At 36.5% G+C, this 27,325-nt stretch overlaps 1 protein-coding gene and 1 long non-coding RNA gene across 6 annotated transcripts in view; one reads left to right on the top strand and one right to left on the bottom strand.

The window, feature by feature from the left end:
• Positions 1 to 27,325, top strand: part of LOC141381214 (uncharacterized) — a 150,983-nt gene that overhangs the window by 4,983 nt on the left and 118,675 nt on the right. For 4 of the 5 annotated variants that reach the window (XR_012401040.1, XR_012401037.1, XR_012401036.1 and 1 more), the window contains exons 1-3: positions 2,210 to 2,293; positions 10,822 to 10,874; positions 22,662 to 22,860. This is a non-coding gene — a long non-coding RNA (uncharacterized lncRNA). Of the gene's footprint in view, positions 1 to 1,941; positions 2,294 to 10,821; positions 10,875 to 22,661; positions 23,286 to 27,325 lie in introns of those variants that run through there. The other variant, XR_012401038.1, reaches the window with a different exon arrangement.
• The window catches only part of cacng2a (calcium channel, voltage-dependent, gamma subunit 2a), a 131,422-nt gene continuing 117,467 nt past the window's right edge, over positions 13,371 to 27,325 (bottom strand). The window contains 2 exon segments of the mRNA NM_200641.2: positions 13,371 to 15,436; positions 22,668 to 22,808. Coding sequence (NP_956935.1) covers positions 14,898 to 15,436; positions 22,668 to 22,808 — 680 coding nt within the window. The 3' untranslated portion in view covers positions 13,371 to 14,897.

Raw genomic sequence — 27,325 nt, 5'->3', positions numbered from 1 at the left:
CATTTTTATTTTAAAAGTGAGTAAATGAACTATGTGCATAATTATAAAAATGTATTGTTGGGTGGGTTCATGTTGGGCTTTCAGGAAATGAGTGTGAACAAATGTGGTGAACAAATGCCAAATTCCTCCTTCAGAGATAAGAACTTTTATCAGCGTTTACATTTTAAATTAATGGCAAGAGGAGTGGGATGTATTGGAAAATAATAAATTATATGAAATGCAACTTGAAATCTCAAACAGAGTTTTAAGACTAGATTTGATCAAGTGATTTTTTATCAGATGTCGTATTGGACATTCAAGATTAACCCATACCGCTTTGTTTAAAGATGAAGACCCTATGTTTGTACTGCCCAATTCTCTTTAATTTTAATACACATTTTACTGCACTGTCCTGCTTTTAATGATTTCAGATGGCTTTTTTTATGAAATTAAATCTCTCTAGGACATTTTTAACAAAGCGACACCACGAAAAATGTAGAATTTTTATTCTGTATGAATAACACTGGCGACGCGGTGGTGCAGTAGGTAGTGCTGTCGCCTCACAGCAAAAAGGTCACTGGTTCGAGCCTCGGCTGGGTCAGTTGGCGTTTCTGTGTGGAGTTTGCATGTTCTCCCCGTGTTCACGTTTTTCCTCCAGGTGCTCCGGTTTCCCCACAGTCCAAAGACATGTGGTACAGGTGAATTGTAGGCTAAATTGTCCAGTGTATGAGTGTGTAGGGATGTTTCCCAGAGATGGGTTGCAGCTGGAAGGGCATTTGCTGCATAAAACATATGCTGGATAAGTTGGTGGTTCATTCTGATGTGGCGACTCCTGATAAATAAGGGGATTAAGCCGAAGGAAAATGAATGAATGAATGAGTAACACAAAAAATCTTATTTATTTAATGTATGTATTCATTTGTTTGCTGTTTTTAACTGTATATTTATTATTGAAATGTTCTTGCCATGAAAATAGCCTTGGTTGCTGACATGGCATCAAATAAAAAAATACATACATATGAAAATATATTCAACAGTCAATGTCAATACTTCCAAGTTACAGTGGTTTTACTAGTTTTTTTACTAACTTGTTGCTTTTGTAGAAATGGATTTACTCACTTTTTGTAAAAAAATAAATAAATAAAAACTAATTATGTTTAAAATTGTCATAATATTCACATCTATTTTCTTTGATTTGTTTGTTTGTTTATTTCTTTTCTCAGGCCTGTAGCCAGCCTGGTAAAAGGGGTGGTTGTTTTTGTCTCCAAAAGTGGATCTTTTTGCGCTTCTAGGCCTCGTTTAGGCTACTCTTTAATTATGAGATTTAAATACTACTTTTAAGTGAAATTTTCAAAAAAGTACTACTTTAGCTGAAATAGGTGGTCGGATGGTCATCACAACCAAAAAAGTACACTTGAAAATACATGGATAATAACAATACCTAAAACTGTTTAAAAGAAATTTTAATATCGGCCGCTTTTAGTGCTTCACACCTTTTTATTGGTCATGTTTTGTTGCAAGACTTAGATAAAAGTTACTTGTGAAATATTTAAAAACAATACAATTGTGAAAGATGACTTCACTTCATATGATTTCTTGCACAGCTAGATGTCATGGAAAATATTTGTTAGCATTAGCCAAAACTGATTAGCTGAAGTCACACCAAAGCAACAGACGACAGAGGATTCCACTTGCTCTTAAAACCTTTTTCAATAGGTTGTTTTCACTATTTATAATCGCAAAGCAGTCGAAATAGGACAAATGAGCTCATGTATGGGACAAATTCTGGACATCGTCAGTGAGGGGTGGGTCTTTCGAACCACCTGAACATTTTCTTAATACATTCCATCGCAACAACACAATTTAATTACCTTCATCCATCTAATTTTTAAAAATCTTGTCATATGTTGGCTTTTATGACCATTGAATATCCTGCGCACAAATGTGTTTTTTTTTCATCAGGCGATGGGGACATAGAGACAGTGGACAATCCTTGGTTAAAGTCAGCCAGACTGCAGCCCTGATGCACAAGTGCTGCACTGTGGAATCAGTATTCCGAGCTGGTTCCTATGGACACAGCATTCTTAAAGCCAGCAACATCATCACCAGACTCCTGAACAGAAGACAAACAGGCCCTGCGCGTGCTTTCTCGCTGCCCCACTAGAGGGCGAGTGGTGCACAACCGCAGGACCGCCTGTCTACATGTGGAGATAGACACACACACAAACACAGGGAACGAAGGACTGGTCATCGCGCTGAGCAATGGGTGATAAAACTACTAATTAGCCACAGGCTGTTCATCTTTTCCATTTATGTGAGTGAGAGAGCTGATTTTGTTGTTGTTTTGTCATCATTTACATTCATTAAATTACCAAAGTAGCACGAGTATCCATCATTAGTTCCCTGTCCTACACAAGTTGTCGTTGGCAGTTTAATTTATGAATGGTTACCAGTGGGTGCATTTAATTTAGCTATGATGAAAGACATCAGGTTTAAATAGAGTATTTATTATGCTGACAGCCAGGTCAATAACTGTGTTTCGTGAAAAAGCATATGGGCTATTATCACTTCACCCTGTGGTTCACCATATCAGTGCACAAACGTATACGTTTTCTTTAAAATATCCAAAAAGCATTAGAGTAGTGTTATATATTTTGCTGACTTACATTTTTCCAAATGTTTCAAAGGAAGTTAAAATTTAGAGAAATTAGCAATTTTAACTAGTGACATGGATTGTGTCCTGTGTTGCCATGCTAATGTTGCACACTCGACCTGTGGTTTGGTTTTTTAGAAAACATGGAAACACCAATGTTTTTAATCCTTTAATGCACAAGCTTTAAAATAGATATAGAACATATAAACTTAGACTTGTCTCTTTAGACCCATGTAGTGTATCAAAGAGTTAATATATTGTGTGCTTTATCTGACTGCACAGAAAAGTATTCTAACAGAACCCTAAAACGGTTTTAGTATAAAACGCCACTGCTTCCTCACCATGTGATCACAACTGGAAGAGGTTAACTGTTGCATAATAAAAGCTCCACTGCAGTGTGTTATGTGTTTATCTCTCATCATCACTGGCTACAGCGCTCTAGTTTCGTTTACTGTGCTTCTTATTACAACCATGATAATCATTTTTGAATACGTTAGCTTGTCCACAAACTTTTCTGCAAGCATCCTGTAGATGTAATAACGAAGACCACAACTCTCATGATTCCACAGTTATGCCTTTGTTTGTTTTGAAAATAGAAAACACCAAAGATGTTCTAATATGTTGTGTGATTTATCAGACTGGACAGAACAGAATTAAGCTGCGGTCACACTGGACTTTTCTCCCCATAGACTTCCATTCTTTTGCACGCGAAAGTGTCAGATGGGAAACGCAAACTCGTGCGACAAGTTTCTCAGTTCGCTGTGTTGCAAAGTTCAGCCTAGGTGAACTCCGACCTGCAAAATCGCATCACTTGACTATGTGAGACCAATCAAGGATCAAAACATGACCTCTTTGGATAGAAATGTAAAATTTTGACTTTTTAAATGTCTAAGTATCTTGTTTAATCTCGCCCCTTTTTGCAGTGCCGTACTACAGAAACTCTAGTGTGACCACAGCTTTATAACAGAACCTTAAAAAGTTTTTCGTATAAAACAGGGGTCCCAAATCTCGTTTCTGGAGGGCTGGTGTCCCTGCAGGGTTTAGCTCCAACTTGCCTCAACACACCTGTCTGGATGTTTCAAGTATACCTAGTAAGACCTTGATTAGCTTGTTCAGGTGTATTTTGATTAGGGTTGGAGTTAAAATCTGCAGGGCACTGGCCCTCCAGAAACAAGTTTGGTGACCCCTGGTATAAAACAACGCCACTGCTTCTCTACCATGTGATCACAACTGGAAGAGGCTGACTTTGGCATAATAAAAGCTCCACTGCAGTGCTTTTGTGTAATGTTGCGTTCCTCCCTCATCATCAATGGCTTCAGCGCTCTAGTTTCATTTACTCTGCTTTATACAAATATGATAATAATTATTGAATACATTAGCCGCAGGAATCCTGTAGCATATAAAAACGAAGACCACAAGTCCCACAATGCCACACTCATTCAGCATTATCAAAATATGCCTTTGTTTGTTGTGAAAATGAACCCTCGCACAAATTACATACTGTGCCTTTTAAGGCCCCATAATGGTATTAAAAACTGTAGCTATATAATTGTTAAACACCAAATAAAAACCTGTTAATTTACAGTTTTTTGTTCTAAGTGACCGACCACCCCCTTATCAAAACAAGTTAGCACAGCATTTATTAAATTGCCACTTAATGATACATGTATTCTTGGCTTTGGATTGTGTGCTAATCATTTAATCTGCATAAAGGTACTCCAATAAATCACGGCCAAAGGGGTTGGAGCCATTCTGCAAAATATAGCTTTTCATTAGAGCATGAGTACATTTATATATTTATATGTATATATTTATATTATTGTCATGCATAAAAATGTACACACACAACCTTTAAAGCAAGCTTAAATTACTATAAAATTTAGTATACTAATTAGTAGTTAGGGGTATAAACCTACACTGCTCTCATAATTCAGTTAGATTACAATTATCATGTCAGTGCAATTCTATCTTTTTAAATTTACTTCGTTTACAATGTGTGGCAACGTGGGGGCGCAGTGGGTAGCACAATCGCCTCACAGCAAGAAGGTCACCGGTTCGAGCCTCGGTTGGGTCAGTTGGCATTTCTGTGTGGAGTTTGCATGTTCTTCCCATGTTCGTGTGGGTTTTCTCTGGGTGCTCCGGTTTCCCCTACAAGTCGAAAGACGTGCTATAGGTGAATTGGGCAAGCTAAATTGTCCGTAGTGTATGTGTGTGAATGAGTGTGTATGGAAGTTTACCAGTGATGGGTTGCGGCTGGAAGGGCATCTGCTGCGTAAAACATATGCTGGATAAGTTGGCGGTTCATTCCGCTGTGGTGACACCAGAGTGACACCAGATTAATAAAAGGACTAAGCCGAAAAGAAAATAAATGAATATTGACAATGTTGTCATTGAATACAAGCTATCAGACATTTGAACTGAACCTTAAATTTGACCTGATCAAGGAAAGCGCTTGGTGAGTGAGTGGCATGGAGCTGTTTCGTTACAGTCTCGCCTCATTTGCCATAGTTTGCAACCATGACAAATTATGTCAGAAAACCATCAGTACTGCACTACATTTGTGCTGCACAATATCAGAAAAATCTGACATTGTGATATTTTGTTGTTTATGATAGAAATGTTGCGATATTCACTAGATGACTTGAATATCTCTATTTGTAAATAATTTCAAATTTTAGATTGATTGGAATGAGGGGAGTGCATATGCATAAATTATAATAAACACAAATGTACAAACATATCTACAAGATACAAATTAAATAAACAATGTTTTGTTTTCCGCAGGAGTCTAACAGTGTTCAGTACTTGAATAATCAAATGCAAAATAATGCTGTGTAGTCTTCGCTGAAATAATTCAGTAGAACTAATCAATATTAAAGTTACAAATGGTACAATTTCAACATTGCATAACCTGAAATGTGACTATTGCGAATGATCACGTTGCGTTATTGATGCTAAAACGACATATTTTAATGCACGTTCATGGTTTCCACTAAGTTTATTCTATTTTGGCACCACACCAAAATTAATTTCTGCCACAGCTAGGCATGGGCCGGTATAAGATTCTGACGGTATGATAACCTTGGATAAAAATATCACGGTTCCACGGTATCACAGTATTGTGATTACTGCTTTTAAACATACTCTTTTTAAATGTTTGGGGTAAAAAACAGAAACTTTTTCCCCTTTGAACACAATATATTTAATTTTTGGAGCAGTAGAGATGTCAGGCTAAACAATGCAAATGAATCATTGACTTCTGCTGTCTTTATTAGTTTCAAAAACACAGATTTCTTTTACAATTTAAAACGGCATATTTAGAATTTTTTTCTGCTGGGGATACTGTTGTCCTTAAATACAAAACAAAAAAATGTAAACGTAAAAATTTTTTTAAACCGTGGTATTGACCTTATTCTAAAATGCGGAAGTGCGCCTGTTTTCACGATTGTCTTAGAACTTCCAATTCAGTCGCACATAGGAGAAATGACTAGGAATAATAAACGGCAGAAAATGGTCAAACTACTTGCTCTACAAACAAATGTTTGCATGACTATACAGACCAAGTAGAATAATATAATAAGAAAATATCAAATTGCAACATCAAACAGCGTAATGAGCAGTTTTTAACGTCAAAAATTGAATGGAAGTGAATGAGACCGGAAGTCTCAAGCCAAAAAGATTGAAATGGCAGCACCCGCTCGTCGGCGGAGAATCAACAATCAAAACATTCAGTTGGTGCTGTTTTGTTTTTGTAGCGGGTTATAATCACACCAAAACATAATAAAAGGTAAATGAATTAAAACAGAGCAAACTTTTCTGCAATCGTAGTAGTGCTGTGCATTATTTGTTGAACGCTTTAAGGTTACATGCTGACTGACAGGGATAAGCGTAAAGTGAAATAGCATGACGTAGCTTTCAATTATGAAAAACACAGCTTCCATAATTATACTTTATTTAAAGATAAAGGTCTATGGTTCTGCATACAGTACAATGACTTTATCTTGCTGGAGTTTATAGCCGTTTCACTTTACTTCAGGACTCATCAACGTCGTTTTGTAAGTCTACAGACATTCATGAATAATCCCAGCAAATTTAATAAATGTTGGAGACATACTTGTTACATAAACGCACTAAATAGCACTTCAGCAGCGTTTATTTAAGGCCGTGCAAGAAGTTTTGAGCACAAACAGAGGAAATCGGCAAGCAAGCAAAGAGATTTGCATGCTTGTATTACATGAATGCAATCTCCACTTGTAATACTTCGTTCTCGACATTTGTAATTGAAATAACACCATATGTAGTTGGAAGACCTGTGTAAAAGGCCTGCCACCACAGCTAGAAAAAATCCTAGAGGAAACACTGACGTTAGTAATGATTGATTTTGACACCCCTAATACTAATCTTATTCAAGTTACCATTCAGGTTTCATGTCTCTGTGTACTAGTCTAAACTCTGCCTGACCCAGAGCTCAGAACAGATCCCAGATCATGAGCCTCACAATCCTGATCCGTCCACAAAAACAAACAAAAACCCAGACACAACCCAGCTCTGTATCACGTCTCATCCCTGACTTTTAGAATCGCTCGCATAGAGATGCTGAATTTGAGCATTTCTGGACAGTTGGCTTTGTGGTCTGGGCTTATATAAGTGCGGTCAGGGGCTGGAGACACAAAGGCAGCAGCTGTGGGATTGTGCCTTTAGTATTCCCAGCCAGAAGGGGACAGCATGTTCCTCGGGTCTCCGAGAAACAACCACACACACACTGCAAGCGTGTCTCTCTAGTGCTCACTCTCCACTCTGATCACACAGCACTGCAGAGAGACACGCGGCACGTTTGATCACCACAACAGGAGAGAGAGAGGGAAAGAGAGAGAAAGGGAGGGAGGAAACAGATGCGCGTGGTTAGACATAAAGAGTGATGGGGAGTAGAGACAGAGCGAGGTGTCAAAAGGGGAGGTTGCTGGAAAGAGAAAGGCTGGAGACGGGTAGACAAGACACTGACAGGTACACAGCGAGGGGCTAATACCTAACATCATGTCTCACAGCAAGATGCAGATACTGACATGCCGTGTAAGAGAAGGAGAGAGAGAGACGGATCCAAAAGAAACGTCCCGAGCAAAGAGAGTAAACTTCATTTGTACTGACAGTGAGTTTATTGCTGGAGGTCACCAGGTTGCTGGATTGTCATTTCTTGCTTGAGGGCTGCAGAGTGTCAGTTTGCCAGACCTTCAGATTGATGGCAGGTCTGGACTCCATCGCAGCTTTCATTGGCCCAAAGGCCACCTGACTGTAATGTTAATCTAGCAGTCAGTTTGTGTTCAGCCTTGTGTTGAATACAGCAAATAATCAACATCATGACCCTTACAGATTTGTGTCAGTAAACCATGTGTCTACATGTGCTGAACATATAAAGTGCTTAAATTGAGTACACACCATTTTGAACAATAATATTTTTATCCATTTCTCAGTAAATATAGGCAATGTATTTTTGGTGCATTTAAACAAAACAGATTTATTAAACAGATATATTTATTAAAATCATATTTTAGTCACCAAACATATTTAGAAATTGAAAGATAATACAATTAAATTCAAGCAAAATTTCAACAAATTGTTTCATTTTATATCGTTCTCTTTTATGTTTTCCTCGTTTTAAATTTGTTTTTAATATTTTTTTTATAGCATATAAATTTGGATGTACTAGTTTTTGAAGTGTTATCGTAAGTTATTTTGTTAGATTAGCTCCAGATTTGTCTTCTACTGACTAATCTTATGTATATGCACAAATAAAATATTGTATAGCTTCCTATTAAAAAATATGAATTAAAAAAATAGATTTGTGACGGGTGAACTTACATTTGCTGAGCACTGTACTTTACTAAATTCAGTCTTATAATTGATTAACATTAGATTTGTGCAAAACAATTTTTATATGTTGCTAATTAGCTAATTAACCAGTTATTTAACCAACTTTTGTCTCTCTTGAAATGTAATTCCAAAGATGATGATGGAGATTTACATGTACCGCAGAAATAACACTACCCATTATTTTTAAATAAAGGAGATATGATCTTGTTTTCTGAACATTAATAGCAAATTACGTCCTTTATACTTGGTTGAGGTTTTACTGGCAGGTTAGTTTGAACATTACAAGCACTGTTAAAAATGAAGAAATGTAGTTAACTTATTAGTTTCTACAAGTTTAGGTGGATTGAACATATAACAAATAAGTTATCCCTCAAAAAAAAAAAAAAAAAAAAACGAAACTGAAGAATTGTGTTGTTTCAGCTTATTTTATAGAAGTATTTTGAACAAACAGCAAATGTCTTTTTTGAGTGAATTTTTGAGGGAGCTAGTTTCCACACATAAACATCCTTGAAGAATGTCATTTAAAGAGTTCCCCCGAAAATGAAAATGACATCAAGATTTCGTCACCTTGGAATTACAAAGTTATCTCTGCGTTCTGAATGGTATTGAGATATTGAGCTTCAAAGTTTTTGCATTCCATAGCAAACAGTATATGTGTAACATTAATTTTTTTTAAGTCTTAAGTAAACAGCTCATAAAAAACATTCCCTAATGTTCCTTATAAACACTCCTCAGTTTAGAAATCAATTTTGACAAAAATGTCAGATAGAACCTTATAATTCTAAGGTGACTATTTATTGTCAATGAATGAAGCTGCTTGTTCAAATTATTTATTTGCTACTTATTTAAGATCTAAAAAACAATTCTTCTATGTTTTTATTTATTTATTTATTATTTGGGGGGGGGGTCAATTGTTTTATGTTCAAACTACTTAAGTTTGTAAAAACAAGTAAGTTAACTTAACCAATTTCTTTTGGGACAACATTGTTTGGAACCCAGATTTTATATTACAGTGCTTTATTTAATTGTTCTTTCTTCTGTTGAACACACAAAAGAGATATTTTGAAAAATGCTGGTTGCTGGGACTCAATGACTTCGGTAGTAAAAAAAATATGACTGTGAAAGTTGATAGGTCCCAGCGACCAGCATTTTTCAAAAATCTTCTTTTTTGTTCATCAGAAGAAAAACTCAGTTATGCTTTGAACCAGCAAAGGTTGTAATTTCTGGATAAACCATCCTTTTAAATATGCAAGATGATCAGTTTGCTTAATATTGTAATGGTAACACAGCCATGGTCACAGTTGTGAACACCTTTGCATGTGCACTGTTATAGGTGCATTGTTCAGTTTAATTCACGTTTACTTGTATAGCACTTTTTTCAACAATTATAGTTCCAAAGCAGCTTCACAAAAGGTGCACATCAATAAATTACAGTCAAAATCAGAAAAGTGTAAAGGAAAATTGTGTAAAGATTTGGCAGAATATAAATGTAGTTAACCTGCAGTTATATAGTATATAGTCTCTATTCAAAAGAAGTTATTTTTTCCATGTAATATTAATACTTTAAATACTTTTAAGTGTTTGTTGTCCATGGTGTAGACACAAAAATTGTGCTGCTGACCAATGTTCTGTGTAGCAGTTTGTGGATCCTCCTGATGACAAATATTACATTACAAATATATGCAGAACGTTAACAGCAGTTATTTAGTTTACAGGTTGCACATCAGGCCTTAGCTGTTGATGATTTTGCAATGACAGAATTAACGATTTGTTTGACCAGCATGTTTTCACTGCTAGCCATAACGTTACTATAAGTTTGTGCACTCCTAGTGGAAATAAAAAATGAATAATTTCTAAAAATATATTGATTTCAGTCAAAAAGCAGACCAAACAATTGTTATTACAATTATAATCGTTTCAGTTATATGTTCAAGATGTTCAAAATGAAATATGCAAAGTAATAATTTAAGTTCATGATTAAGGTCTCATGATAAACCCGAATGACCACTGATAGCAAAGAATGATTTGGTTTTGTATGATTTGTTTGTTTGACAAAATAACGAATAGCGACAGAAATCTTTTATTAGTTGCATTATGACCTGCTAGTCAAACTTGGTGTACTATCCCTTTAAAAGCCCTTCAAGTTATAGCTCCAGTACATATTACACGTTTCTGCCATTAGTTTGTAAATAATAATTTTTTAAATAACAAGTTCTGTTTACTTTAATGGTGCAAGTTGCTGTTTATTCTAGAGTCTAGACTATTAAAGAGGGGAAAAGGCACTTCAGATGTGTAATCTTTTTCTTTTAATACTGTTTCAGAGCTGACAGTATGTGCCTCTTGGACAATGAAGAGGATCATAGGAGAAGGAAATGTAGGTCTCTCTTTATGCCTTTAGCAATGGTGCCAGTGTCCACACACATACACAGTCAAACTTAAATCAATGCATAGGTCTCCGCATTAGTTACTTTGAGTAAATCAAAATACTTATATTTTCATTAGTCACTTGTTTTGAATTGCATATTTAAACACAATGGAGTGTCATGCAATTTAATGTTGTTAAAAATATTTCTAAATGAAATCTTACTGGAAATGTTTTTCAGTAAATTTTTCTATTTGTTTGTTAGTTTTTATTTGTTTTATTAAGGGATTTTAAAAGCAATATCTTGCACAAAATTTTACTTCAAAAGTTGTCTTTCTTCCTCTCTATTCTGTCTAGTGTGACAAAAACTAAAACTGTAATAGATATTATCAATAGATAGTTTTCACTAGACATTAGTGAAAACTTGTTAAAAAGAACCCTTTAAAAAGAAGAACATTTAAAAAAAAAAACAAAGAACCATTTGTGGAAAGAAACATGTTCTTTGTGGAATTGTTGATGCCAGTAAAGAATATTTAATTTCTACTGTATTAAAAGGATAGTTCATCCAAAAAATTATTAAGTTTACCCTCTATTTACTTACCTTCAAGTGTTTCTAAACCTGTTTAATAGAACACTAAATAAGATTCATTAAAGAAAGCTGAAAATCTGTTACCACTGACATCCATACGCTCTCAGAAATTAAGGTACAAATTGGTCACTGGGGCAAAAAGTACATTTTTGTTCATAACAGGTCCATAAAACGTACATATAAAACCTAAAAAGTACAAATGTGTACTTCAGTAACTTAAAAGTACAAAAGGGAACCTTAAAAGCACAAAAATGTACCTTAAAGGTACAAAAGGGAACCAAACTTAAAGGTATAAAAGTGTACCCCAAAGGTACTAAAGGCAACCTTAAAGGTACAAAAGTGTACCTCAAAGGTTCTAAAGGCAACCTTAAAGGTACAAAAGGTAACCTAAAAGTATAAAATAGAACCTTAAAGGTACAAAAGCGAACCTTAAAGTTTCAAAAGGGAACCTTAAAGGTACACAAGTGAACCTTAATGGTACAAAAGTCCACCTGTATTGTACAAAATATACATTTTGACAGATTTTGTACCTTTTTTGTAGTAGTGTGTAGTAGGAAAAACAAATGCTATGCAAGTCGATGGATACAGGCTTCCAGTTTTCATCAAAATATCTTCTTTTCTGTTAAATTTGAACTGGTTTGAATAAAGTGAAGGTTGAGTAAATGATGACAGAATTTTCATTGAGAATTGTTCATCTCTTTAACCCATAATTTGGCAAGATGAAATCTGTTAAAACATAAAGCTGTAAAACACAGAACAATCTGAGCAATTGTACACCTTCAGTACTGGAAAGACAGTGGCTCATTTAGAGGAAACTATAAAGTGAGAGTGCGTTGATTCATCAGCCGGTAATCTTGATCTCGGGAATGAAGAGGCTATTACCTGATGATTGATTTGTCTGTTTAAATCTGTTGACTTTTTTTTTACCCCCTCGTTTTCCACAATATTGTAATGAGGGGAGGAGGGAGGGGCAGAATTTGATTTTCTGGATGAGAAGAATGGGAAAGTTGATGCGGGAGACGTCAAAATGCGCTGAAGGAGAAAAAGGACGGAGCGAGTGATGAATGTGTAACGGAGAGGAGGATAGATGTAAAAGAGAGCGAGGGGAAAAGAATGGAGCGTGAGCGATAGATGGGGGAGGGGGTGTAGTATGCAAGTAGATGATTCACAGAGGGAGGGAAAATGAGAGATTGTGCAGGGGAGGCAAATTAAGGACAAGCATGTTGGCCCAACAAGATGGAGGGAGATGGATGAGGGAATACACAGAGTGGGAGAATGAAGGAAGCATTTTAATTCAGAGATCTGAAAAAAGAGGGGCATTGTGTGGGGTTGTAATTTCACACTCTCTCTGCCTCCTCAGTCGAGAGAGGAGACTAACAAAATGGCTGTCGCTTAAAGGCGGTGGGTCAGATTTCGGCATATATTAAGAAGGCACAAATCCAAAATGTATAGCAGGAATAATTTCTCACAGGAATGCTTATGGATTTCCTCTTATTAAGCATGAATTCATGAGCTTAGCACGTGAACTCATTTTCAGCCCAAACTCTCTGAGGTGATTCTGTCTTTATAGCTAATGCTGGTTGTATGTGGATGCATTTCATTACAAACCTGCGGTTTTCCCCCTCCATCTTTCCAGATTTGCTTCATCACTCCTTCCAAAAGCTAAACATGCCGAATCATTCACGCTCATTACCAGCGCAACAGATAGATTACATACTTAAGAGACCATTTCCCACATATAGACGAGCCTGGAACAGATGATTAATTACGTGGCCTGCTACTTCACTTCCCTACTGTTACTTACTCACGTCTGACTCATTTGGAAAGCCTCGTGCTCGCTCACAACACGGCCTGCCTTCCCGCTGGTTCGGAGACTCTGTCAGGTGCGTGCGGGTTTGCAAACACAGAGAAGCAGCGAGTTTGTTCCCCCTTGGGTTTGTCTGTTTATTCATCAGGACTTGATGCATCCAAGTTTAGGATCATTCTGTTTTGGCACCTTTAGATTTCATTTCAAAGAAAATGACACATTTTAAAATGAATCCAAAGAAAGATGAAATGACTAAGGCGTGTGATTCTGAGTAAAAGAAAAACACGTGGATACAAAGAAAGAAGTCAGAATTGAAAAAAAGCAGTTTTGCTGTAATTTGTTCGCTTGGTTTATCATCAAAGTATATTATTATAATGATTAATTATAATAATAAATAATAATAATAATAATAATAATAATAGAAACCAAAACAGAAAGAGTACACAAAACATTAAGAGTTAACTTTTTTTAACATTGCTTTTCCCTTTATAATTATCATTATCCTTTAAAACTTAAGTTTCAAGAGCAGGTTTGCTGTAAATTTATAGCATGCATTTAATCTTTGTATTCGTGAGTCACTTAGCTTCGTTTCTCGTAATATTTCGTACTTTTGTTTGTCGCTTGCGTTCCTGCAAGTGTTTGTTTAGAGTTCAGCATCCTCTTCTTTTCCTCCCCCCTCCTCCTTCCTTTTTTTCGTCTTGGCAGTCATTTCTGGAGTCTTTCAGCGAACTCTGACCCTCTGTTTGTCAGCGAAGGTCTTTGCGTAAGTTTTTTTTTGTTTCTGTTGTTCGCTCTCGTGACGACCGAATGCGAGAGGAGAGAAAAAAAGGAAGCAAACAGGGACTGAGAAAAAGATGAGAAGGTTCTTTTAAAAGAATAGATTTTTGTCTAAGGTTGAACGTCTTTGTCAGTCTCGTGTTAGAGCAGCTTTGCGGTGAAGATCCTCCATGATTTCATCCATCGTCCGGCCACAGTCGCAGCTCAGGGCCACAGAGTCTCTTTTCCCAACAGATCATTACCCGGCAAACAGCAGTTTTACCTCAGAAAAGTCTTGATTATTATGTTAATTTCTATATAAAATCAATACATCCATATATATATACTATACGTGTATATATATGTTGTACCTTGTGTAAGAGATTGCAGACCGGGCTGTTTCTTACTGAACACCCTACTGCGGTGGTTCACAGTTTTTTTTTGTTTCTTTCTCATTTTTTCTTTGAATGCAAATAACAAATGAACAAATAAATGAATATGACGAATATAGTGGAGAAGGGAAGAAGACTTATGAGGGAGCAGTAGCTTGCTGATGATCCGTGTAGACCGATGGGTGCTGAAGGAATGCTTTCTTAACAAAAACATGTCAAATCAATGCCACAAGCTACAGCTCCCACGTCACAGGCTGAAAGAACCCTTCTGCAAATCTCTTATCGCCTGTCTCCATTTCAAACCAGCCTCAATTTGTCAATGGCAAATGGCAAAATCATGCATACATGTGTAATCTTTGATCGAAACGCAAAAATCCTCCCGGTTCCTCCGAATCGTGAAAACGCATGGTACATGAAGTTTGATCTGTAATATTCCAGGCCTCCGCTCCCGTCTCCCTTGCCCTGCTATCTGTACGGGGAGAGGTTGTGCCTCATACAGGGGTGGTGCGTCGGTTGGCTGTGTTGGATGAGTCTTTCAGGTCCTTCTGGATGCAGTTGTGGACCTGGAGGAAGTTGTGGTCCCTCTCTGAATTGTAGGTGGCGGTGGGGGTGCCGTGGCCGCCCTTTAGGGTGTCTCCCCCGCGGGTGAGTGTGTACATGGAAATCTCGGTGGAAGGTAGAGCCCCGAAACCCTTCAATCCCACCGGCGAGGCGTCTCGGGAATGCGAGGGGTCCGTGGAGCGGGACGATGAGCGGGAGCGGCGCCGGTAGCGATACCGGTAGCTGGGGATGCGCGTGATAGCCGAGCCCTGCAGGTAATCTGCTGCCCGCGCGCCCGCCCGCAGCTCCCGGTGCCGGTCGATGAACATGTGCACGGCCAGCACACCCACCATTTCAGCCATGATAAAGGACAAAGCACCAAAGTAGAAACTCCAGCCGTATGAGTAGCTGTTCTTCTTGGAGTCGCTCTTTGAGGGATCCCCCGCATTGGCTGATATGTACACGATCATGCCAATGATGTTACTGAGGCCTGTGGGGGAAGAGAGAAGAGAGAGGTTTTAAACCAGTAATCATGGGTAAAAGCTGATTCACAACCTAGTGTGGGTTCAGAAAAGAAGCATCACCCTTGTTAAATTGTCATCACCCTGTTCATACCTCATCAGGGGTTAATTGTTCATCCTGGGAATTCATAAATTGACTAACATTGGATAAGATCTTCTTTTGAGCATGTGTAAATGGTTAATACAGTGCATCCGGAAAGTATTCATAACGCTTCACTTTTTTCCAGATTTTTATGTTACAGACCTATTCCAAAATGGATTCAGTTGATTTACTTTCTCAAAACTCTACATACAATAGCCCATAATGACAATGTGAAAAAAGAGTTTTTGAAATTGTTGCAATTTAATTAAAAATAAAACACCTGAAAAATCACATGTACAATAGTATTCACAGTCTTTGCCGTGAAGCTTTGTATTGAGCTTAGGTACATTTTGTTTCCACTGATTACTCTTGAGATGCTTCAGCAGCTTAATTGTTGTTAAGAGTTCACCTGTGGTAAATTCAGTTTATTGGACATGATTCATTGTCTATATAAGGTCCCAGGGTTGACTGTGTATATCAAAGCTCAAACCAAGCATGAAGACAAAGGAATTGTCTGTAGACCAAGACAGGATTGTCTCGAGGCACAAGACTGGGGAAGGTTACAGAAACATTTCTGCTGCTCTAAAAGTTCCAATGAGCACAGTGGCCTCCATCATCCGTAAGTGGAAGATGTTTGGAACCACCAGAACTCTTCCTAGAGATTTTGTACAGACTTGGAACGGTGGACTTGAACAGACTTAAAAATATTTCCTGGTCATTAATGCACAGTAAAGTGATGACATCAGAATACAACTTTTCATAATTAATTCTGATGTTGAATTATTGTGTTTGAGATGTGCTTGCAATTTGTCATTAACAACATTATAAGAGATTTTTTTGTACTGGTAAAAAAAAAAAAAAATTATATATATATATATATATATATATATATATATATATATATATATATATATATATATATATATATATATATATATATATATATATTGTGTACTGTTCCTTATAGAAAGGCAAGCATTTTGCCAAAAGAAGGACAATACATGATCTTCACTCAAGGGCAAAGCTGTTGTGTGTTAACCAAGATTTATGATATTGATAATGTATTTGAATGAAAAAGGCACACTGTGGTGCATTGCATGTTGAGCAGCATCCCGAGTCCTAACTCAAGACATGGATCTGTATTCTCTCCTGCTGTGTGTTCCTCTTTACCCTTTATGTTCCTCATTCATCATTAATTTGAACAACCTCACATTACAAACTGCTGACTGTACTAGGAAGTTTTTTTTTTTCTGAAAATACTCTTTTGCACTATATGTAAGTGTAAATGTATGTAAGAATTATTCACTTCATGTTTTCCAACATTATTCATAATTTTCCTTTTTAACTAAAGCTATACATTAATCCAACGTATAACAACTTTAATACAATGTGCAGAATTCTGGGATAGCTCAAAATATATCTTGCTGAAGCTCAAACTGATATCATCAGAGAAAGAAAGCAGAAGCACATTCTCCTGATTTTAATTAAAAATTATCAATGCAAACTTTTTTTTAAATTCACATTTCAACAATTAATTATTCACCTCAAGAGGAGCATTGCGAGCTTTGTTGTCATTTTTGATTACTTGCAGACTTTAACCAATTAATAACAACATATAAAATCATAAATAATAACCATAATATAAAATGTTAGCTATATGTATTTGGGTAATGTTTTGTAATTTTAATTTTAATATGCACTGTACACTACCTAACAAAAGTCTTGCCGTCTATCCGGTTTTTGGGAAAGACTTGACTTCTAATTGATCTTTTGGTATCAGAAGTGGCTTAAATGAAAGGCAGAGGTCTTTTTTAGGTTCATTAGGTTTTGTTAGAGTTTTTTTTTAGCCAGAATAAAACATGGTCACGGCTTAATTTTTTATTATTTAATTAGGTAAGGTCTGACTTTGTTAGACAAAAGTCTTGTCACATAACAGAACTAAAACACAGTGTAGAATATGAAGTCATGATGCAGTGGAAAAATAATTAATACTGTGTGTGACTCCCATGAGCTTGGAGGACTGCATCCACACATCTCTGCAATGAGTCAGGTAACTTATTAATAAAGTCATCTGGAATAACAAAGAAAGCGTTTTTACAGGACTCCCAAAGTTCTTCAAGATTCTTTAGATTCATCTTCAGCGCCTCCTCCTTTATCTCACCCCAGACATTTTCAATAATGTTCATGTTTAGTGACTAAGCTGGCCAATCCTAGAGCACCTTGACCTTCTCTGCTTTCAGGAACTTTGATGTGGAGGCTTAAGAATGAGAAAGAGCGCTATCCTGCTGAAGAATTTGCCCTCTCCTTTGGTTTGTAATGTAATGGGCAGCACAAATGTCTTTATACCTCAGGCTGTTGATGTTGCCATCCACTCTGCAGATCTCTCGCACGCCCCCATACTGAATGTAACCTCAAACCATGATTTTTTTTTCTTCACCAATCTTGACTGATTTTTTTGTGGGAATCTTGGGTCGATGCTAGTTCAAATAGGTCTTCTGCAGTATTTGTGATGATTGGGATGCAGTTCAACAGATGATTCATCAGAAATAAATTACTAGAAATCAAGTTATTATTTGTTGCTCTTACAACTGGGATCAGCGACAAGACTTTTGTCAAGTAGTGTACATCTGTGCATATTCAGTCAAATAGTACTGATTAGAAATGTTACCAATATTAACAAGACGTGTATATTATAAAATGTGTATTAGTTTTCACATTTAAATTATATTAAATTCATGTCAGCCTTAATGCCACAACACTAAGTGCCGCACCACACAACTAAAATAAAAAGTGGTTTGTCACTTTAAATAATTTGAGCATGAGGAAGTGACAGCAGTCAAAAAAGCAATCTTTAAAAGCAGGTAAGTCAGAATCTCCTTCATGTCATAATTTTTAGGTTTGTTACATTTATGTTAGTTCAGCGTATCATAATGCTGAGAAGGTAGACTACATTTTGAAAAGTTAAACCATTTTCCACCCCTTCGCAAAACTGCCAGACACTACCAAAACACCAAATTAACTTCATATTAAAAAAAGATATTCTTTATACAAGAGGTTTGTTTGAATGTTTGGCCTTTTATGTAGAAAAAACAGCACATATAACATACATATATAACATTTTAACATCTTGCTTTTGAGCTTTTTTTTTTATCCCCACAAACATTCGTTCATTTAATAATTTTCCTTCAGCTTAGTCCCTTTATTTATCAGGGGTCGCCACAGCAGAATGAACCGACAACTTATCCAGAAAATTTTTTAGGCAGCGAATGCCCTTTCAGCTGCAACCCAGTACTGGGGAACACCCATACCCTCTCACATTCACACACTAGGGCCAATTTAGTTCATTCAATTCACCTATAACAAGTGCTAAAGTTGGCCCTTTGTATCCTTTGATTTGGCCCACCAGAGGGAAAATGATTGGGATGGGTTATGCCTTTAACAGAGATTCTCATTATTGTTAAGCGACGAAAAAGCAAACTGAAATTAAATGTTTGAAATTACATGTTGTCACTTAACGAATAGAGGACAAAGCAGAAGACATCAGCATGCAAATCAAAGCAAAGGCAGGTTCAGCATGACTAGTGTATTTGGCATTGAACGCCAGTTTTTATTGTAATAGGTTCATTAAAATAGTTTACATTTTCGAAAAATTAGGTAGAAGTAATTTTTTTATTAATAAATATTGAGAGATAAATTAGGGAATGACCCATGGCAACCTTAACGTAATACAATTTGCGATATTCACTTTCAACTCACAGCTCTCAATCAAGCTTAGATTTTGGCCCTTTATACGAAAAAGTTTGGGCACCCTGATCTGAAATGTTCTAATATTTGTTTTTGTTTTTAAAATTATTCACAATCTTTCGGTTCCATTGTTAATAAAAAAATGACATTCTATGGTAGGAGGGGAATGTATTGTGCATAGAAGTAAAACTTCTTTCAATCATTCTTCTTTTATTTATGAAGCCACAAATCTATGGAATTCTCTCCCAACAGAATTAATCACATGTACAAATTATAAGATGTTTTCATGCCTAGGAGTTGTTTTTTGTCGAATCAAATTTGTACACACTGAGTGAGATGTTTTTGATTTATCAGTGTTTAGTTTATATGTGATTATGCCTGTATGTTTTAAACTGACTTTTTAATTAATTGATTTTTATTGTTTTAATTTTTACCTGTCAGGGACTGCAGGTGGAAAAAAGCAGTCCTGCTACAACCTGGCACAATGTATATTTCCTTTTTGTGGTTAATGTAATTTTTGTGCATGTCCCTGTTAAATAAATAAATTAGTATCAAAAAAGTATCAGCGTGTCGTCACAATACTGCTGGAAAACAGAGATTCACCGCTGTTAAATGTGTTTAGTTCATCTGTCATTTTTTGGTTAGATCTACCTGGATGCACAGCACCTAAATGTTCACAGAACATTGCTGTCATCTCACAAAATGAAGTGCAACTGCCCTCTGAATGGTAAGGTTAACAGAGCCGGTTTGACAATTTCCTTAACCCCTTAGCTATAAACTAAGCGCTGAGAGCCTTAATTTGTCAGCATGAGCAAGTAAATGAGGAGTTGAGAGTGAGGCTGCGGTGCTTGACCTCACAGGAACATGATCTGTGGTTCACTGCTGACTTCACTCACACTCTGCTGGAGTCGTCTGTGACACAGTCAAACCACCATGATGGATCACTGGGAAAGTGTGTCAGGGACACCATATTTTTAGACTTTAATCCCAAATGGCCCCTCTAAGCCTAGCAACAGAATCAGGACCAAAGTGAGTTTTTTTTTAAAAAATAGAAGAAAAACTGACTTGATAACTGTATCAACACTGAGGCAGCGGGTTGGATAAAGTCTTTGAGTCAAAGTTATGCAGTGCTGATTTGTGCGCTAACATCAAAGCTGTTGCTTTTTGACACTGTTCGCTTTCCTGAATAGCATTTTAGGGAGTATTGCGGGGTCAGTTTGAAAGCGTTAGGCCAGTTGACTCAACTGGGTCAGTGCCTTACAAAGTTTGATCTTGTTCATGCATCATATATTTAAGACGTAAACATTGAGGGTTATTTAAATTTGTTTTTGGCAATTTCTGCTTGCAATCTTCTCTGATTGGTGAACTAAGATGAGTTTGACAGTTAGCACGAGTTAGAAGGGATTGAAAATGATGAATTGATTATTAATGTTTGCCCTTTTATGCCATTATTTTTATCAAATGAGGAAAGCAAAAACTTATTTCTAACAGGGTTGTGCTTATTCTCTTAATGAGTTATGGCTGTGTTTTGAGTATAATGAACATTAAACCAATCAGAGTCTCATCTCCCATTCCCTTTAAGAGTCAGTAGCATTGCACTATGGCACATTTGCTATTTACATGGCGGCTTTGTAAGTGGAAAAACTGAATAGAAAAACTGAACGCTTCACTAGCGAGAAAACAGATTGAGCCTTCTTCATTCAGCCTCTTTACTTTCTTCTTACTTTCAAGAAAAAGGAAATGGTGTTGTGTGCACTCCACTGAAGACATCCATAGCCTACTACATATTTAATATTTTTTGTTAAGCTCAAAGATTTGTTTTAAAACTATTTCTAAATTCAAATCTAATTTTCAGCAGACTAATAAATTAACTATAACAATAAAGTGTGGTCAAAAAACTGAGTTAAATTCAAACACACGTCCTATTCTCATGCCCAATATGGTGATGCAGACATCTCCAAAACCCAACAGGTGGACAAATCTAAAGTTGTTTTTATTAAAACAAATAAAAATATGCTTAAAATAAATTATACTACACTGTAAAACCCAAAAAGTTAAGGTAACTCAAACCATTTGAGAAAACCGATTGCAACAAACTATTCAAAAACTTATCCTAATGAGTACTGTAAACTTAATTCATTTGAGTAAATGAAGCAATTTGAGCACAGTAAACCCCCCAAAATAAAGAGAACTCAAACCAACTGAGTACTGTAAAACCCAATAAGTTAAGGCAACTCAAACTGTTTGAGGAAACCGATTTCAACAAACCATTTGAGTTAAAAAACGAATCTGAGTACTGTGAACTTTCTCCATTTACGTTTTAGTAATGAGGTATTTAATGAACTCATTACCTTCAACACTGAGTTCAAAACTCTTGAAATGAGTAGAAATAGTTTTGTCCACTTTAAGCTAACTAGACTCATTTTATGATAAAGTTAACGGTTGGGTCACAGTGTAATAATTATAACAACATTATAGAAATGCAATTTGTCATGAATAAACTGGAAAAAAAAGCCTCCTGAGATGATGAAGGCATGGTGGCAGTGGTTTATATATTTATGTAGAAAATAATAATGTTTGTAAAATTTTAATCCTTTAATACTTTTTGATATGTAAAGATACTTGTGTATTGATGTACATCCTGTGTGTATAGAGCATTGTGTACTCGTTTAAGGCGCACAACTAACGCGCTCTGCACTGGACTTTAGACCTGCTTTCAGTTGGTCAATTATGCAGTCTAGTTTCTCAAAATAGCAACATGCCAACAATGTGCCTTAACACACCTCCTTTCTAGACTGGCACACCCATGAGTCCACAAAGCAGCCCAAATGTATTAACTATTTAAACAACGTGTTGCAAAGCTGGAAAATCAGGGTTGCGTTGGAAAGTAGCTACACATTGCGTCAAACATGTCTTGTGCCTTTTTGCGCTGAATGTATGATATGACCCGTATACTTTTTATTTTACAAAAATGCCTTGAATTGTGTTTTGAACCTTCTGTTGATGGAAAAGTTCCTTTTTTCAGCATTGATAATGCACCATATCAGCATATTGATTTCTGAGAGATCATGTGACACTGAAGACTGGATCAATGACTGCTTATTATTATTTTCATTTGAATAAAATCTAAAATATACACTAATACAAGTGAAAAGTTTACTTTTAAACAAAAATATAGTTACAATTTTTTTAATAGAATTACCAATTTTTAAACAGTTTAAAAATACTGCTCGGAAAGTAAAAACAAACAAACAAACAAACAAACAAACAAACAAACAAACAAACAATTGTGCCAGTTACTTGTAAAGAGACTTTGTAGCCTATAGAAAACCTCGTCCTTATTAACCTTTTCCTCATTGACTCCATAGGCTCACCTGCAGACACGAAGAGGATTCCTGCACTGAGGATGATATTGTGGCGGGACTTGTAGAACTCGCTGGCAGCTATACAGAGACCACCCATGAAGAGCAGGATGACGCTGAGGATGGGGAAGATACTAGACGCTCGCACGGCTCCTACACATGCAGACACACAGAGAGAGAGAGAGAGAGAAAGAGAGAGAACAAGGTGAGCATAAGATGTTTTCAGTTCCAGAATATTACTTGTTGAATGAATCTGTGCAAAGTACAGTGAGAGAGGGACCATGCCGGATGAAGAAAGCTGTGATTTCAGCCAATCGACACTTTGTCAGTAGAGTAAACAACACTTGCACCCTTTAAAATGGTGCGGAAGAGCAATTAGAGGTCAGAAGTCTCACCTAACACTCGTACTCCATGACTGAGAAGGGCGAGAGACACCAGACCTTTTACAGATGCCTCTATTTGCACACAATATGTTTGTAGTGAGACTTCAACCAAAAAAAGCTGGCTTCTTTCGAGCCATGAAATGACAAGTGAATGTGCTAATGAATGTTTTTAGGACAGCCTGCCAACTCACCAAGTTATTCAACTCAATGTTTGAGTAGCTTTTAAAGATAAAGTTCTACTTTTAAATAAGTGCCTCAGCCTACACTTTTTGTACAAACATAAAATACATTTCTCCAAGTACGTTTCGTAACATGTTTCTGGTAGAAAATCCACCGGAGGGCGCTGTCTACATTTTTGCGAATGTGAAATGCATTACTTGGGCTACATTTTGTTATTTGTTTCAATTACATGTGCTTATATACGTCCACAAGAAGGCAGAGATCATCTAGACTAGTGAACCACTGCGCTAAACCCTTCTTTAAACACCAACAGTAGTGTTTTAAAAACCAAGTGTTCAAGAAAATGCTCTGCGACCTCATAGTTTGACCTTAATCGTGCATGGTTTTTATTCCTTTTGTGGAACCGCTCTCTTGTCCTTTTCTATTCACCAGACTTTTTCAATTTTCACAGCATACCCTTTCTCTCTCTCTCTCTCTCTCTCTCTCTCTCTCTCTTTCTCTTACTTTCCTACTCTCTCTTTTAAAATACTTGACATGCAAAGTTATGCTTTCATCAGGCTAGTTAAATTTTTACCACTCCTTCTAGTCTGCAAGCTCAGCAGGTTTTTCTCTCTCTGTCCCTCCCTGCTGTGCTGTAAACGCTGATGTATGGACAGCATGACAGTACTGCGAACTCTTGCCTGCTAAAGTAGGGACTGAAGGTCCCCCTGAGAGGGTCATCTGCTCTCCTGTCCTGCCCTCACCTCCACCTGAAAACCACTGTACTCGCTCCCATCTGCTGCTGATCGCACGAGAAGCCATAGTCAGCTAGTGCAAAAGTGTGTTTGTCTCCGTGCTTTGACCTCTATGGTGCATCTCAGTGCATAGTGTTTAGTAAAATGCCACCTGAATGAAATATAAGATCCTAAACGGTCCTTTTAGGAAAATGTTTGACACGGTAAATGTACTGAATGTGTGCTGTGCTAAATTGCGATATCTCATTTACTGTGTGTTATATAAGGTGAGATTTTTTTTAGTTCACTTGCCGCAGTTTTTCTCTCCCTCTCGGAGAAAGCGAAACGGGACTTCGAAGTGATGAACAGCATTTTAATTTTCTTGCTCTTTGTTCCGTCTTCTCCTATCTGTCTCTTTCCCTCTGTTTTTCTCTATCCACTCAATCTAACTAAGGCCCTTATTCTCAGTGTCATGTGCTATCTTTACCCAGCATATGAGGTCAAGAAGTCCTTTCTTTTGCAATGAGGGTCAAAAGTTGTGTTCTTAAAATGATTCTGTCACCATTAAATTGTATAATATATATTTTAGATGCAATTTATTTTATTTAAACAAAATTCGGGTTAAAATTTTTTATGTTCATTGCATTATGTGCCATATTTAAAATAACACATCAAATGTAAAAACTACTGATGAGTGAAAATGTCTGTTTCCACAAAATGAAAATTAATTGTGTTTGAGAGAATTTATATTACTATTTTTACTGGTATATTAATGAATGTATTAGTTCATACACTATTCAGTTCATACCGTTCAGCCCTATAAGACAGAATTTTTTTTAGGGCCCTTAAAGTAAAGTTCCGGGCAATGGGGTGGTGGTGGATAGAGTAACTTCCCTTCCAAGTGGTGCCCCTGGGTTCCACACAATTGATGTGTATTGTGGGCAACGTGAAAGAATTAAGTTAGTTTTTACAAATTAAAGTGGATTGAACATAAATAATTAAGTTGTCCCAAAAAAAATCTCAAGAATTGTGTTGTTTTAGGCCAGTTTAAATAAGTAGAAACAAACATCAAATGTCATTTCTTGAGTGTAGGATTAAAACATGCTATAGAAGTATTGTTCATTGTTAGTTCATGTTACACAGTACACACAGTATACACAGTATACACACAACTTCATATAAAAATGCTATATATATATATATATATATATATATATATAAATATATTAGACTGTTTTTAATAATGCTTTGTTATCACGGCTATTTCATAACTGTAACAAGAGGCAATTCAGTCATAACTTAATGTTAAAACTGCTATCATAACATTATTTATCAATATGTGACTCATTTTGGATTCTCGGAAGCGAAAAAAATAAAAATGTAAAACAGGAAATACGTTGGGACCATTGTTTTTGTTAACATCCTTTAAAATGGTCTATACAAGATGCTGTGTTTGACATAGTAGACTCCCTCATGCTTGCTTACTTAAATTAGAAAATTAATATTGTCAACATTAGAACAACCTTACTGTCATACATATACATATAACAATGCCTGCTTTTTAATGTTATCAGACAATAATTTTTATCTGGAGAGACTTTAAAGGAATTATTTTTAGATGTAAATCTTTTTAAAAAAGTAGAATTTTTATCAAAAGACTCATCACTGTTGTGTTTTTAGTGTTATAAACCTTTATATTATTATTGAAATGCGTTTTTTTAAGTTTATATTCTATTTTATATGTATATAAGTAATATCATATGTCAATTTTATTGTTTTATTTTTGTCCATGAAATAGCCAGGCAAATATTGTAATAAACTCAAAACTCTCTTTCATAGCCCGTAAATTTTCTTTATTCTGTGTCCATTGATGAGAGGTTAGACCAGAGAGGTTAATTCTGGACCCGGTGGAATTTTGTTTTTCAACGGATGTCCTTGCATGTTCACTTTATCCTGTTTCTTTTCTCAGTCGGGTGTAGAGTTGCTGGGAATGGTCTGATTAAATATTAAGGTGTGCTGGGTGTTGACCCCGCTCCTGTTGCCCTGTAACATCCTTCTCCCAAATCTTTCTCTCTCTCTCTCTCTCTCTCTCTCTCTCTCTCTCTCTCTCTCTCACACACACACACACACACACACACACACACACAGATTCTGGCCAGTCTCACATTAACCTGAGGATATTGACATGGCCAAAAAGGACACCACACTCTTTCTCATCCATCAGCCTCATTCACAAAGACACGGGCAGGCGAAAAGGGTAGAAAGAAGGGGGCAGGAGAGGATGTGAGGCAGGATGTGAAAGTGGGAAAGGAAAAGATAATAACCTAAATGTATTGATTGTTGACACAAGCGTTTAAAACGACAGGCTTGAAGGTGACAGAAGTGTCCTCAGAGACCAGGATGCAGGGTTGATTTTCAGCTCTGTTCAGTCTCATTCATGTAATAGCAGTGAATGGCAACCAGCTTAAACCCTTGTGCGTGATTTAAGAAAAGGATGAGGACAGAAATGCTTAAAGTATTGTATTTTGTAGCGCTTTTGCTAACATAAATTGCTTTATCAACATCAATTTTTATGCTAACTACCAAGAATTCAGTCATTTTGAAGAGTTTAACCCTTTAAATCAGTGTTTTTCAACCACGTTCCTGGAGGACCACCAGCTCTGTACATTTCCATGTCTCCTTAACCAAACACACACCTGATTCATATCACCAGCTCATTAACAGAGACAGAAAGACCTGCAATGGGTGTGACAGACAAAGGAGACAACTTGAGTGTTGGTGGTCCTCCAGGAACGTGGTTGAGAAACACTGCTTTAAATTACAGTTTGTTTACCAAATGGCAAATTTCTTCCCATCACAAACAAAAATATAAATTTTTCTGCCCATATATTAAATCTGCATAAGGACAAAAAGTCTGTGTGAACTTATAGGACTTTCATTTTAACATGATGATGTATTTACAACTAAAATGAAATACTGAGTAGGGAAGCTTTTATTTTTGTGCTCATTCTCTCATCTTTTACTTGCAGTAAACAAACAGTTGGAGGGGCATGACTAAGCATATTTTCCTCAAGTGGTCAATCTGATATCACCAGAGAAGAACTACTATTTCAGAGCAGAAGCAAATGCTTAGATTTAATTAAAAACAGCCAAAACAAACACATTTTTTCATCCGAAACATCATAATTTGTGTTATAATATTGAACAAAGGTTTTAAAGGTTTGGAACAACATAAGTGCGAGCAATTAATAGTAGGGATATCCAGATGTGATCACGTGATTGGAAATCGGGCCCGATCACGCGGTTTCAGACTTGATCAGAATTGGACGTTACCTCCCGATCAGGACTCAAATATATATGTCATTATTTTATAACACATCTATAGTTATGCGGT

Source organism: Danio rerio, chromosome 3 (genome assembly GCF_049306965.1).
Source record: "Danio rerio strain Tuebingen ecotype United States chromosome 3, GRCz12tu, whole genome shotgun sequence".
Classification (NCBI taxonomy): Eukaryota; Metazoa; Chordata; class Actinopteri; order Cypriniformes; family Danionidae; genus Danio; species Danio rerio.
Note: the sequence above shows the minus strand (reverse complement) of the source record. Positions and strands in the feature narration are given on the sequence as shown.